The sequence below is a fragment of the Chroicocephalus ridibundus genome, chromosome 25, assembly GCF_963924245.1.
Source record: "Chroicocephalus ridibundus chromosome 25, bChrRid1.1, whole genome shotgun sequence".
Lineage (NCBI taxonomy): Eukaryota > Metazoa > Chordata > Aves > Charadriiformes > Laridae > Chroicocephalus > Chroicocephalus ridibundus.
Genome location: NC_086308.1, coordinates 385,130 through 400,391, shown reverse-complemented (window position 1 = coordinate 400,391; position 15,262 = coordinate 385,130). Strand labels below are relative to the sequence as shown.

At 50.4% G+C, this 15,262-nt stretch overlaps 1 protein-coding gene across 1 annotated transcript; it reads left to right on the top strand.

Moving 5' to 3' along the window:
- Positions 1 to 583: 583 nt before the first annotated feature.
- LOC134507629 (olfactory receptor 14A16-like) lies at positions 584 to 1,474 on the top strand (the record flags this gene model as incomplete). Its single annotated transcript, XM_063318424.1, has 1 exon — positions 584 to 1,474. A coding segment is annotated over exon 1 (891 nt), but the record flags the coding sequence as incomplete, so codon positions are not given.
- Positions 1,475 to 15,262: the final 13,788 nt, after the last annotated feature.

Genomic DNA, 15,262 nt, shown 5'->3' with positions numbered 1-15,262 from the left:
TTGCCAGCTGCCCCCAGAAAGGCAGAGCTCTCCTGTGGGATCCTAGGGAGGGCTGAGCCTTTCCCTGGGGGTCGGGCACTGTCCTCGCAGAGTCCTTTGATTGTCTCTGTGAGGGGTTGTGTCCTGCTCTCTCCATCACAGCTCTAACTCTGGTTTGGGAAAGAGAAGAATTTGTATATTTGTCCGTTCAAACAGTGCTCCGCTGTTCCCATATGAGTTCAGTTATTTGTTTGGGTTTGTTTTTTAAGAGGAATTTGTGTGTGAAGTCATCTTCAAGGCAGCACAAGCAGAAGCGCAGGGCAGATGGAAAAAAGACTGATGGACACTGCAGCTCTCCTGGCTTTGCACTAAACGACAGAGAACAGAGCCTTGTGTCCTGTCCTGTCTTAAGACTCCATATTTTCCACACTTTCAGTCATAAAAATGAGGATTTCTTCCCCTAAAAAAAACAGTTACCAGACGTGATGGTAGAAAATCAAAAACACACAGAAAAGGAAATTGTCTTTGCTATAAGGCGTCTGTCCTAATTTTTTTTCTGTTTTTTTCCTCCTTTGGACAAGGCCCCCATGCTAAGAAAGAGCAAATGTCCAACAGCAGCTCCATCACCCAGTTCCTCCTCCTGGCGTTCGCAGACACACGGGAGCTGCAGCTCTTGCACTTCGGGCTCTTCCTGGGCATCTACCTGGCTGCCCTCCTGGCCAACGGCCTCATCATCACCGCCATCGCCTGTGACCACCGCCTCCACACCCCCATGTACTTCTTCCTCCTCAACCTCTCTGTTCTTGACCTGGGCTCCATCTCTACTACTCTTCCCAAAACCATGGCCAATTCCCTCTGGGACACCAGGGCCATCTCCTACTGGGGATGTGCTGCACAGGTTTTTTCTTTCTTCTTCAGTGCTGCAGCAGAGTTTTATCTTCTCACCGTCATGTCCTATGACCGCTACCTTGCCATCTGCAAACCCCTGCACTACGGGACCCTCCTGGGCAGCAGAGCTTGTGTCCACATGGCAGCAGCTGCCTGGGGCAGTGGGTTTCTCCATGCTCTCCTGCACACGGCCAATACATTTTCCCTGCCCCTCTGCCAGGGCAATGCCCTGGACCAGTTCTTCTGTGAAATCCCCCAGATCCTCAAGCTCTCCTGCTCACACTCAGACTCCCTCAGGGAAGTTGGACTTATTGTTGTTAGTGTCTGTTTAGCATTTGGTTGTTTTGTGTTCATCGTGCTGTCCTATGTGCAGATCTTCAGGGCCGTGCTGAGGATCCCCTCTGAGCAGGGACGGCACAAAGCCTTTTCCACGTGCCTCCCTCACCTGGCCGTGGTCTCCCTGTTTGTCAGCACTGCCGTGTTTGCCTACCTGAAGCCCCCCTCCATCTCCTCCCCAGTTCTCGACCTGGCGGTGGCTGTGCTGTACTCAGTGGTGCCTCCAGCACTGAACCCCCTCATCTACAGCATGAGGAACCAGGAGCTCAAGGATGCCCTGTGGAAACTGATGACCAGATAATTTTCAGAAGCAATAAACTTCTTCGGTCTTGTTTTGGAAACCACTCAGAATGTAACTTGTTACAGGGCAAGTCCTTCTTCTGTAGCTTGTGTTAGTTTTGGTTTGAGTTTGTGATTTTGGCATTGGTTTTCTTTGTATAATGCTGTCCACAAAGAAGTGTCATCATTTTTGCTGTTTATAATTATGCATCTACCTTAATTTGTGAATCCCAGAGACATTGTAAAAGAGGACCAGTGCTCTCTGTGTCCTTAAACAAAAGAAAGAATCTTCTAGCGACTTGTTTGCCCAAGATCCTTCCTTTGGGACCTGCTCTGGAGCTGCAGGGCTGTGCCTGTGAGCAGAGGTGGAGGGGAAAGGGTCTCAGCACAGCAGCACTGTCAGGGAGCCCCAGCCTTGCTCTTTTCAGACTTATTCTCTTTCTGTTTCCACACTCTCCTGCTGAGCGCAGGTGTTGCTGTAAGGACCGTGTGCTCTGGCAGCTCATACTCCTGCTGTGTGCTGTCCTGTCCCCACAGGCAGGGACAGGCACTGGGCGCTTCTCCGGCAGAGCTGGCCTCCCCAACAGCTCCTCCGTCACACCGTGGCATTGCCGCAGGGCGGTGCCTGAAGGCTCAGGCCTTCTTCCAAAGTTGCTCTCAAGGAAATGCCCAGGAAAGCGCCCCGCAATCGAAAACACCTGTGTGCAGCTTAACTGTGTGAGTGTGCAGGCTGGGGACAAGCAGCAGGTCCCTCGCCCAGCCAGGGCTCCTGGGAAAGACAGAAAGGACCAGCAGAGCAGGTTCTTCTCTGTCCCTGTCTGTGATGGACACTAGGGGTAAGATGCCCTAGGGTAATGCTTACATCTTATCCACTAACAACCACCACTGGCCTCTCGCCCCAGCTTGGGGAGGCTGGTTGGTCTTCTGAAGAAGTCCATGTTTGTATTGTAGGAACCAGATGCAAGCATGCACATCGTGTGCGTGGGGTGAGATGAACCCGAGTAAGCCCAAACACCATCAGCTATTCCCAGGGGTTCAATGAAGGCCTGTGGGGCACACAGTGTGTGGAGGTGACTTCACTTGGAGAGTAACGTCCCCTGGGAAACCCCCTGAATGCAGCACTGGGATGGGCTTCCTTGAGCCCAGGTCCCTGTGTCCATTCCTCACGCCGTGGGGCATCTCAGAGAGGTGCCGAGCAGGGAGACACAGCGCGGGGCTGAGGTGCTGCCGGCCTCTGGGAGTGGCAACAGGAGGCCATGGAGTCTGCTGCAGGCCTTCATGCAGTGCGAGCAGTGCTCAGCGATAGCCAAAACACTGGTGCGGGATCAGCACCATTCTAGGCACGAGTAGGAAGCACAGCAGGGTATGGCTGCTATGGGGAAAGTTAACTCCATCCCAGCCAGACCCGGTACAAGTGTGTTCAGGGGTCTCTTCCAACCTGAACCATTCCAGGGTTCAATGAATCTCTCCTTGGAGAGCTCTTTGAAGACAGAATAGAGAGAGGAAGAAGAAGAAACAGAGCGGCAGAAGTAGAGATGCAAAATGCACCATTCTAAATATAGAAGTTCCTCTGAGGAACATTTCTCCCCTCAAAATATTGGTAGGAAATCTGTGAGAGAAATTTGATGAATGAAGCTCCCTTTTTTCTGCTCAGGGACTGGGCCACAAGGAGGGTGATGGGTGGGTATGGACTCATAGAATCACAGACTCATAGAATGATAGAATGTATTGGGTTGGAAGGGACCTTGAAAGGTCATCTAGTCCAAGCCCCCTGCAGCGAGCAGGGACATCTTCAACTAGATCAGGTTGCTCAGAGCCTCATCAAGCCTGGCCTTGAATGTCTCCAGGGATGGGGCCTCCACCCCGTCTCTGGGCAACCTGGGCCAGTGTCTCACCACCCTCAGTGGAAAGAACTTCTTCCTAGTGTCTAATCTAAACCTGCCCTGCTCTAGTTTAAAACCATTGCCCCTCATCCTATCGGTACATACCCTTGCAAATGTCGAGCCATTGACCACTACGCTCTGGATGCCATCATCCAACCAATTCCACATCCACTGAACAGTCCACCCATTCAATCCATATCTCTCCAATTTAGAGAGAAGGATGTTGTGGGGGACCGTTTCAAAGGCCCTACGAAGCCCCGATATACAACATCTGTAGCTCTTCCGCTGTCGACTGATGTGGTCACTCCATTGTAGAAGGCCACTAGATTGGTCAGGCAGGACTTGCCCTTGGTGACACCATGCTGGCTGTCTGGAATCACCTTGCTGTCCTCCATGTGCCTTAGCATAGCCTCTAGGAGGATCTGTTCCATGATCTTGCCAGGCACAGAGGTGAGGCTGACAGGGCCGTAGTTCCCAGGGTCCTCCTTTCTACCCTTTTTAAAAATGGATCTCATGGTAACAGCATCAGAAAAAAAAAATCCAAACAAAACAAAACAGAAAAAAAAACCAACACAAATTTGAACATCGTGGGAGCACAACTGGGATGGACAGACTAGCACACTGATATCACCCTCAGGGACTGAGCAGCTGCCTTCTGCTTCCTCATCATCTGGAGGCACTACTGTGTGTCACCCAGGTCAGACCCTTGGGTCAGATGAACCATTTTTCAGTTCTCATAGACTATACTCATTATTTCTCCATCGACTCGGACAAGAGCCGAGTTACCCAGATATCCAGGCTGTGGACGGCATATTTCTCATGCAGTGACCGCTTGGAGTAGCTCTGCTGACCTCTCTCCATATTTGCCATTCTACAGCTTTGAGAGGAGGAAATCACCCTGCAGCGCCTGGCCCTGGCCATGGCTACTCCAAGCCATAGCACTGATTCCTCACAGCCTTTCTGACTTTGGTCTTTCCGTCCTGGTGCGAGATGATATTATTGTCTTAATCCTGAATTTGTTGGGAACCCAAAAGGAGAGACTGGAGGCTGTTTGGTTACATGTAGGGCTTCAGAGAAATCAGGGAGTGCATTAACCTCACACAAGGGCAGGAGATACTTCCCGCTGGAAGGGGTTATTTGTGCTATTGGCCACACAGCCACCCAAGGCAGCTGGGGTAAGAATCACTCAACCAGGTTTTAGGCATTGGGGTGAAATGAATCTGCACAAATACAGAGATTTGCAGTGTAGTGACGTGACCCCGTCCTTTTTTCCTTCTCATGCACGCAGCTCAAATACAAGCTTTGTCTCCAGGCCCCTTCTGGATGTGAACCGTCATGCAGACAGAACAAACAGTGTGAGCTCAGCCTCTCGGGGCAAACTTTGTCTAACATGGGGATAATGTGGGGCACAGGCACAGGTTTGAACGCAGAGAGGTGGAGGTGCGGAGAAGCCTTTTCTGTTGCTGCGCCGTTGAGGTAAACCCAGATTGAACAGGTTTCTTTTCTGCTTCCCTGGGTTTTGGGGGGTTTGTTTTTTATTCCCCTTCCATGAGTTTAGCAGTTTCCCTTTCAGCAGCTAAATCTCATTTTTCAGTTTCTCCACTTTTTAAAGACATAGCTGAGTCATGCCTGGCATCTCATGATGGATGAGGGAAATGTCTCAGCCTGCAACTGGAAATAGGTGAAGTTGTGAGGAGATAAATGTGTTGCTTCAGACAACAACTGGTATGAATACAGCAAAAATAGAGAGTGACGGTGAATGAGCAGGAAAAAAAGGAAACCTGCCCAGTCCATAGAGCTCTGCAGAAGGGGGTTGGAGCTGTACATAACATGAGGTGATACAAGTGGGATCACGACTTAGAGAAAATTTTTCAGCAAGGCTGTGTGAGAGAGGACCAGATAAACAAGAGACTCCACAGTGTGCGGAAGTGATGGGAAGAAAGGTCTTGGGGTAAAAGCGTGAGAAACAACGGGAGAGATTTGGGTTGCAGAGATTTGAAGTAGTCCTGTCCAGGTCTGAGAGGCTGAGTTTCAGAGACAAGGGAAAATAGAGAAACTCTCAGGCATGTTTTGGAATTCGTGGTACTGTCACTAACAACAGAGAGGACATTGCTGCAAGGGAACTCTTATTCTTCATGATGATGCACTAAAGCTCTTTTATTTCCTTCCCAACACTTACTATTACTTGTCAAAGTTGCTGTAATTTTCAGTAATTAGCCTCTGGCACGAAGTTCTCAGGACAGTGTTTTTGCTCTCACTGCTATCTCTTTGTCACCATTTAAAGATGACACCTCGTAGACAGAATTGCCCTGAATTCATGCCCGCTTTGTGTATTTTCTCCCTGGTTCCAGTAAGAGGTGGAGGGTGGGAATAGGGAAGTTGGTCCAGGCCAAGGTACAGATCCCAGATTTCTGGAAAGGCACAAAGGAAGGCAAATTTTTCATGCGGTGGTGTGACCGGCATCCACTGCTCCTGACCCCTGGAGTACCCTGACACAACACCGTGACCTGCATTTCCAGTCTGCTGAGTCCGAACTGTGCAGCAGAGATCCTAGAAGCTCTGAACTGCCTTCGTCTGCCCTGCGTTTCAGCACGTCAAATGAAAGTAACCGAGTCAAAGAGTTGGTTTTGAGCTTCTTCACAGCCTAAAGCGCCGCATGGGTAAGGAGACTGGCCAGGAAATGTAAATAATCAAAGGTAGGACGAGACACCTACAGAGCACAGGACAATGCCACCCTGAATTGTCCCAGGAGCTGAAGAAAACCTCACCTGTAGCTGACTCTCTTCTCCCAAGGAACACTGCAAGGCACAGGCTCATGGAAGGGTTTTTGGGAAACGGGTTGATGGGGAAGCCTCTGGTCCAGCCTCTCACCAAAAGGTAGGGTTGTCAATCCCCGGGTCAGGTTGGGAGACATTCTGGGGAGCTGAAAACCTCCAAAGATGGAGATAACAGAGAGTCGATGGGTGTCCTGCTGCAGGGCAACGTCCGCCTAGTCCGTGTTTCCTAATGCTCAGTATAAATCTCCATGGAGGATGCTTGCTGCTGTTGTCTCTGCCAAACATCCTGGAGGTGGATTGTCTCCACCTTCATCTCTCCAGGAAGATGTCACCTGCTCTTAGACTGCCCTGTGCCTCCCCTTCAGCAGACTGAAGAGGCCCAGTTGTCTCAGCCTCTCCACACAGCTCATGTGCTTCAGGCCCCTAACCCCATCCTCACAGACTTCCTCTGGACTTTCTCCAGTTTCTCCATCCTCCTTTCCCAATGGGATCCATATATGGCATCCACCATAACTCCCACACCCTTCTCCCCAGGACACTCCTCAGCCCGTCGGGTCACAGCCTGTCCCAGTGCACGGGCTTTGTTCTGCCCCCAGTGCACACCTTGCCCCCTTTGCCTTATGAAACTTCACTTCAGGAGGTTTCATTTGGCCAAGTCCCCAAGTGCGTCGAGGTCCCTCTGGACTGAAAGGCCAAATCATCAGCATTTAAGGTTTGATGGGCAGTGCCTCAAACCAGATAAGCATATTGGGAATTGCAGGATGCTACAGGTCATGAAAGAGAATGATTTGCTTTATGGATTTGCCACCCGAGTTTGAAAATCAGCACACCAACCATCTCAGATATACCCCAAGGTTGTAAGAAAAATGAAAAGCATGGCCAAGGGGGAATGGATGGACAGGGAAACCGTTCATTTTGGAGGGTAGTTGGATAAAAAAAGAGAAGCAATTGTCGTTTCAAGGAATGAAAAGGTCAGGACTGTTTGGGGGCACCTCTGAAGCACCCTGGCACCTGATGTGAATTACTTCTGTGGTCAGAGACAACCTAAGAGCTTTCCCTAATTTGAAGAAATGAAGGGGAAGAAAGGACAGTCATATTTAGGCTGGAAGGGACGTTGGGAGGTGTCTCGAGCAGCCTCCTGCAGGGCCAGATGAGATTACCGAGGGCTTTCTCCAAACACATCCTGGTCACTTTCTAGAAGAGATCCAGTGCACGCTCCCTGGGAAACAGCTTCCAGCACTTGACTATCTTTATGCTGGAAAAGTTTCTCCCTGTATCTACCCTGACCCTCTCTTTGTCATCCCATTGCCTCTTGTCTTTGTGTCTTGTACCATGGACATGAGGCTGACTCAGTCTTCAGAATGAAAAGTCTGGGAAGATCATGGAACAGATCCTCCTAGAAGCTATGCTGCGGCATATGGAAGACATGGAGGTGATTCGAGAGAGCCAGTATGGCTTCACCAGGCTCATGTCCTGCCTGACCAACCTAGTGGCTTTCTACAACGGCGTGACTGCATGAGTGGACAAGGGGGGAGCTATGGATATCATCTCTCTGGACTTCTGCAAGGCCTTTGACACGGTCCCACACAACATCCTTCTCTCTAAGTTGGAGAGATATGGATTTGATGGGTGGACTGTTCGGTGGATAAGGAACTGGCTGGATGGTCGCATCCAGAGGGTAGAGTGGTCAATGGCTCGATGTCCAGATGGAGAGGGATGGCAAGCAGTGTCCCTCAGGGATCTGTACTGGGACCGGTGCTGTTCAACATCTTCATCAATGGCATAGACAGTGGGATCAAATGCACCCTCAGCAGGTTTGCTGATGACACCAAGCTGAGTGGTGTGGTTGGCATGCCAGAGGGACAGGATATCATCCAGAGGGACGTGGATGAGCTAGAGAGGTGGGCCTGAGCTAACACTACAAAGTTCAACAAGGCCAAGTGCAAAGTCCTGCACTTGGATCGGGACAACCCTCGTTATCAATACAGGCTGGGGGATGACTTGATAGAGAGCAGCCCTGTGGAAAAGGACTTGGGGGTCCTGGTGGATGAAAAGCTGGACATGAGCCAACAATGTGTGCTTGCAGCCCAGAAGGCAATCGTGTCCTGGGCTGCATCGAAAGAACCGTGACCAGCAGATCCAGAGAGGGGATTCTCCCCCTCTACTCTACTCTCATGAGACCCCACCTGGAGTATCATGTCCAGCTGCGTAGCCCCCAGCACAAGAGGGACATGGACTTGTTGGAGCGGGTCCAGAGAAAGGCCACGAAGATGATCCGAGGGCTGGAGCACCTCTCCTATGAAGAGAGGCTGAGAGAGTTGGGGTTGTTCAGCCTGGAGAAGAGAAGGCTCCGGGGAGACCTTATAGCAGCTTTCCAGAACCTGAAGGGGGCCTATCAGAAAGCTGGGGAGGGGCTGTTTGCAAGGGCATGTAGCGATAGGATGAGGGGCAATGGTTTAAACTAGAGCAGGGTAGGTTTAGATTAGACATTAGGAAGAAGTTCTTTCCACTGAGGGTGGTGAGACACTGGCCCAGGTTGCCCAGAGAGGTGGTGGAGGCCCCATCCCTGGAGACATTCAAGGCCTAGGCTTGATGAGGCTCTAAGCAACCTGCTCTGGTTGAAGATATCCCTGCTTACTGCAAGGGGGTTGGACTGGCTAACCTTTCAAGGTCCCTTCCAACCTAACAGATTCTATGATTCTATCATTCTAAGAGCTGGACATGGATGTGAAAACCATCAGCAACCAGCCCTAGCTATTGTGATCATGACCTTGTTAGGTCACCTCCCAAAGGGAAGGAGAAAGTTTATTCTCCTGCCAGGTGCCAGACCTCACAGGATCAGACTTTGGCCTAGTCTTGCGACTTTTTAGGGGGGAGCCCGTGTGAGCAGCACAGAAGGGCAGCAGAGCCTGGTACAGCAGTTCTTCAAGTATGAGAGTGTGCAGAACCATCATCAGGGCAACAGGCAGAGCTATCAGGAGAGAAGCTTGGGGAAACAGGAAAGTCATGGGGAAGCTCCATAGAAGAAAGGAAACATGCAAGACGTGGAAGCAAGGATTTAAAAAAACCAAAACCAACACAACACAACACCAAAAAAGGGAGGAATTCAGAAATAGAGTTGGATTTAGGAAAGCCAGAGCTCACACAGAGCTAGAACACTTGCCAAGGAGTTCAAGGGTACAGGGAAGTAGTCACCGGCATAGGACAGTGTAGGGCAGCCTCTGGTGGGATCCCACTCTCCTTTCGGGGGGGGGCGCTTTGGGGGGCCCTTTGTGGGGGCTGGGATTGCCCAGATCCTTGTGTATTTTACTGTGGCTAACTTATCTTCAATTGAGGTGCCTGAGAAGACACCAGGTCACTACAGCTCCAGGGCTTTCTTGCCTCTTCACCCACCCACTCACTGCCTAGAGCCTAGGAGGACTCCTACCGCTGTCCTGCACTCGGCATCGCACACCCCCACACCTCCCTGCCCCCAGGAGCAGCCCTGAGCATCCCATGAGGGAAAGGATCCCCATTGCTGGGGGATGGCCATCAGCGCTTGAACATCCTGCTTGATGGAACACATCAGGGGCTTTCACAAGAACCTCCAGATTTGATTTTCAACCTGTAACCAATGCCCCTGACTTCCTGCGTCACCAGCCACAGGTTCCCTTCCCAGCGAGGTTCCCTTTCCTGGTCATTCCCTCCATGGTCTCTCTCCACTGATTAGCCTCGCTGGGGCCCAGTAGCACCCTCAGAAACTTGGAGATTTGCTGCTGACTTCTACTTCTCCAGAGGCTTGGGCTTTCAGGATCTGCAGTTCAGGAACTTGGCACCAGAGGGCTCATTAACATGCAAAACTCACCCACAAGCCAAGCCTGTAGGCATGATTTTCTTAACTCTTTAGTTGTTTTCTGGTTAATCAGAGAAATTTCAGAAGTTAAAATATTGCAGTAATAGAAAACAATAACAAAGGTTTTTCCTTTTGCTCCAGTTTTCTTCATTTCTTTTCTTACACATTAAGTGATAGCGGCAATCTCCAAATGGTATTGAAAGCCGACATCTCCAATGGAGGCTGAAAATACAGACAAGTAAAGACCCCAAATGTCAGACACTCTATGGGCAGTCCTTGTCCCAACCCACATTTCTCTCTTCAGCCACCTGGGACTACAGCAGCCTTGTTCAAGTCCGAGTTTTCTCCACTGCAGTCTGTAGCTCCGTCTTTCACTCCATCAGCACTGGTATCCACAAGTTTTATGAAAACCAGTGCCAGCCTTGGCTGTCGCGACCATGAAATAGTGGGGTCTCACCTCCCAAGGAGGAGGAGAATAGAAGAATGCAGATGACAGACCTCAGAGGAGCAGACTTTGGCCTAGTCTTCTGACTTTTTTGGGAGGAGCCGATGTGAGCAGCACAGAAGGGCAGCAGAGGGTCTGCAGTACAGTGGTCTGCAAGGACAGCGTCTTTCAAGTGCGAGAGTGTGGTCATACCCATTGTCAGGACAACAAGCAGAGCTACCAGAAGAAGAGCTGGGGGAAACCAGACACTCATGGGGAAGCCCCAGAGAAAAAAGGAAGCATGAAGAGGTGGATGCCAGGATGAAAAGAAAGGAGGGATTGAGGAATATGGTTGGTTTTGGAAAACCAAAGCTCCCGTAGAGTTGACACTTGCAAGGGATTTGAAGGGCACAACAATGAGCAGTTACTCCTTCAGGAACACCTAAAGAATAAACAAAGATAATGTGTGGTCATGGCTGAATTTGCAGAGAGTAGGTGTAGATAGGTACGAGGTACTCTTGGCCTGCGTCTTCACCAGCAAGGTCTCCCAGTTCCACGTGCCTAAGAGGCAGAAACCCCTGCGAAATCCAGCAGTGGAGGCAGATCAAGTCAGGGGCTACATGGGTAAGGTCAACCTTTGGTCGTCCATTGGACCAGACAGGATGAATCCAAGGATGTTGAGAGACCAGGCTGATGTCAGAGCAGGGCTGCTCTGATCCGTTTTGGATCACTTTGCATGGCTGGGCAGCAGCTCTGTGGAAATGGCCCTGTGGCTCCTTGAGTTTTATCAGGCCAAACAAGAGCCAGCAGCAAAGGCGGCCAACAGCATCTGAGGCTGTATGAGCAGGAGCACAGCCAGGAGAAGTGATTGTCCTGCTCTGCTCAGCACCTTTTACACCACACCCTGCCCAGTGACAGTGAGACAATGGCAAACAGGAGCCAGCTCACTGGAGGGCCACTAAGGTGGTAGCCCTTCCATTGTCCTTCAAGTGTTTGTGTGATTTCCCTAACAACAGCAGCATATACCACAACAAAAAAACATTAAAGCAACAACATCATTGATCGGCCTAAATATAAATACCTGCCCTGGAGCAGTCTACATCTGTGGTAGCCCCTCTGGGCAATGACAATGGAATCAAAGAATCAGCATCGCAGAACAGTAGGGGTTGGAAGGTTTGAAGAGGTAAGGTCTGTTCAGAGGATGTTTAGACTTCTGTGACACTGACTGTGAAAACATTCATGAGAGGCCTTTACCCTATTTACAACCACTAACCTGAAGCCCTACCACCACCTCTAAGTGAAGGTAGTCGGGTAGCAAACACCGAGGGAAATGGGCAAGACAAATTGGAGCAGGGCTGAGTAGAGAGGAAGGACCACCTCCACCGACCTGCTGGCAGTGCTCTTCCTAGTGCAGCCCAGAAAGCCATAGGCCACCTTGCTGCAGAGGTGCAAAGCCTGGAGAAGAGAAGGCTTTGGCGAGACCTAATATCAGCCTTCCCACATCTTCTTGGCTGTCACCATGAAAAAGGCTCTTCACTGTTTTGTGTGATGGGAGAATGAGGGCCAATGGCATCAGCTGAAACAAATGAGCAAAACTTTCTCCCTGTCAAGACAGTCAAACACTGGAGAAGATTTCCCAGAGAGCTTGTGTCATCTCCATCCTTGGAGCTTTTCAAGCCCAAAATGAAGGAAGCCCTGAGCAACCTGGGCTGACCCCGTAGCTGACCCTGCTGTGGGCAGGAGGGTGGTCTAGAGAGCTCCTCAGCTTCCTTCCAGCATGAACGATTCTGCGTTTCAATCCACCATCTTTCCTTCATGAGGGGAGGGAAATCAGTCAGGTTCCTGGTGACCATGGAAGTCAACCAGAAAGTGTGGTCAGACGATCAGGGACTTTCTTGTCGCACTCCAGGCATGGTTGCTCAGATGCAGGGCTGCTTGGCAGGTCCCCCCAAAGAGCCCTGATCCTTTCCATTGTTTCACCGTTTCTTTTTCCCTCTTTTCCCACTCAAAAGTTTTTCCCCTTGACCATCCCTGTACCCTCCCATGGGCAAATAGCCCACCTCTATTTCCTCTTTCCTCCATGGTCCTAGTTTGGCTTCCTTTGTACTTTCATTTCATGTTTCCGAGCTTCTCACCATGGGAATGTGTACCTTGGTGAACAATGGCATTGATCAAGTGCCTCCTTTGATTATCTGTAGTGTCCTGCGATTCCTCATGCTGTTATCTTGTCAGAGGCAGCACATGTCAGGGAGAGCCATCTGCAGGCACACATGAACGACTGGCCCAATGGAGCTTCATTCCTGGGGACCCTGATAAACTCTGGGATTCAGCAAATGGAAAACTCACACAGTTTTACAAGGAGAAGTGGTCAGACCTTTCCTGGGGGCAGGATCACCCCACAGGTGAGGGCATGCTGTGGCCTGACTGGCCAAGGACTGACCCCAAGGAGAAGGGCCTGGGCATTACGAGGGATGCAACTTTAGCCAGCGGTACATGCGGACCGTGAACTGGACTAGCTGCACACAGGGCTGCATTAGGGGGCACGTGGCCACCCAGACAAGGCACTTATCATCCCCCTTGGCCCAGCATTGTTGTGGACACATCTGGTCTAGTGTGTCTGTGTGTGGGGCTCTCTGTTCTGAAGGAAGGAGGAGGAAGTGGAGAAGCTCCAAAGGACATTGGCCAGGATGGCGTTTGAGGCCTTTGTGGAGAAGCTGAGGGAGCTGGGCTTCTGTACCTTTTGAAGTGGAGGCCCAGGACTCTCTAGGAGTAGCCTGCACCTGCTTGAAGGGTGGCTTCAGAGGCAGTGGAGCTTTTCTTGGTAGTAGGAAGAGAAGGAAACCTCAAGAAACTGCAGCTTGGAAGGTTTGGACTGCATGTGAGGAAAAAGAAATCTCACCCAAAGGGTTGCACTGTGGTGCAAGAGGTCACCCAGAGGGAGTCTTGATCAGCCCATGGCTTTGTGTTTCAAGGAACAGCCGGTGAGAGTGGAGAGACATCAGAAAAGATACGGAAATGCCGGGGTGAGAGCGATGTGGGAAAGCACAATGGGTGCCTGCAGCCTACAAGGAAAGAGGCACAGGCATGGGACAGTGATGGTCACTCTGCAGTAGAGGTGGCCTAGGGCTCTGGCCAGGCTAAAAAGCCCAACAGCACCAAGGTCTTTGTCCCCTTGGCTATGGCAGTTGCCTCTGCCACCAAGGCCCACCAGAAGAAACTTTATTTTCAGGCTCTGGACTTGGTTTCTGCTGCACGGTTGCATGGCGAAGGAGGGAGGTGTTGCACAGTCTCCCTACCCTTGGCCTTGCTCACCCTCACACCCCACTGCCCCCAGAAAGAGCCCTGAGCCACACCTGAGGGGCAGGATCTGCCTTCCCAGGGCCTGAGGGTCAGGTTTGGCCCTTCTGCTTCATCAAACAAAGCAACAGTTTTCTCCACATTACAGCCACCTGCACTGTGCCTTTGCCTTCCTGCTATCACAGCCTCCAGCTATCTCCTCTAACGAGTCCATGGGGAGACTTTGTCAGTGGTGGCCCTCAGTGGGGCCCATTAATGCTTCCAGGTACTTTGAGTTTTACTTCTGACTCCTTGAGCAGTGTTTTCAATCTTCTCTCAGTATCTGAGGTTCGTGGACACAGAGCTAAATATGCCACGGGGCTCATTAAAGTACAGAAAGCCCTAACAAGCTATTTCTCTTCCTTCAATTTCCTTCAAGTCTTCAAGACATCTACAGTGAATTGGAGTTTTTTCATAGTGTAGTTAAGAAGGAAGATTTCAAAGAGAACCTAATATTTCTTCTTCTTATTATTATTATTTTAAAGGTTTTTTTTTTAATTTACCTTTCAGTTTACAGAAGAGGTGATAGTAGTTTTCTGCAATTGATATTGACCCAGAGGGTCTCCTCAGGAGGTCTGGATGTTTAGGAAAAGCAGTCCCTTGAGGTGACATTGTATGGACATCCTTGCTCCTCACCCCCACAACCCCCCCATCTCTGTCATTGGCCAACCGGGATTTACATCAGTTTCCTTCCATCAGACTTCTCCACTGATCTCTGCAGCTGGATGTTACAGCTCCATTGCACCAGCTCCTACCCGATCTCCTTGGAGACCTGGCTGCGCCCAGGCACAGAGGGATTTTTCCCCTTTGCAAGCAAAGCAAAGTAAAGAATAATCATGTTTGAGAAACACTAAAACACCCTCTGCAGCCATATGCTAAGTACAAGCTGCCTCTAATGAGGTTGCTTTTCTACGAGGGATAATCTTATGAGAAATAGGTACAAACAGATAGGTATAAAGACTTAGTTCTTCTGAAAACTCTTTCTTAGGGGAACCTGCAAATTTGCATAGAGCTTACAACAAAGCAGCTTCTCCTCAGGCCCTGCATCATCAAACCTGCAGCTAGCATATGCGATTGTGAGTGAAGAAATAGAAGATAAGCGGGTGAAGCGTATCCAGGGGAAGAAGGCCTTATTGTGGCTTGGCACACAGGTTGTCCTCAGGGTGGTGCATGTAATGTAGGCATAAACCACAGTAGTCAGGGTGAATGAGCTCAACAACACAGCGGAGGAGAGAGCAACGCTCCTGTTCCATAGTAGCCAGTGCCCACGCAGGCTGCTCTCAGCCAAGGATGATGCCGCAGAAGAAGGAGTCACTACTTTGGGCACAGAGGGTCTAATGGCATACGAGATGGTGGGGCTGAGCACAAGTAGAGTTATCATTCCCCAGCAGCTAAAGATGAGGATGGAGCACAACCAGGAGTTCATAAGGACAGCGCAGTATGAGGGGTTACAAATGACCCTGCAGCAATTGAAACGCATCACAATACAAAGGTTAAACTCATCTGTGCCCAGGAAGTCAGAGCAGAA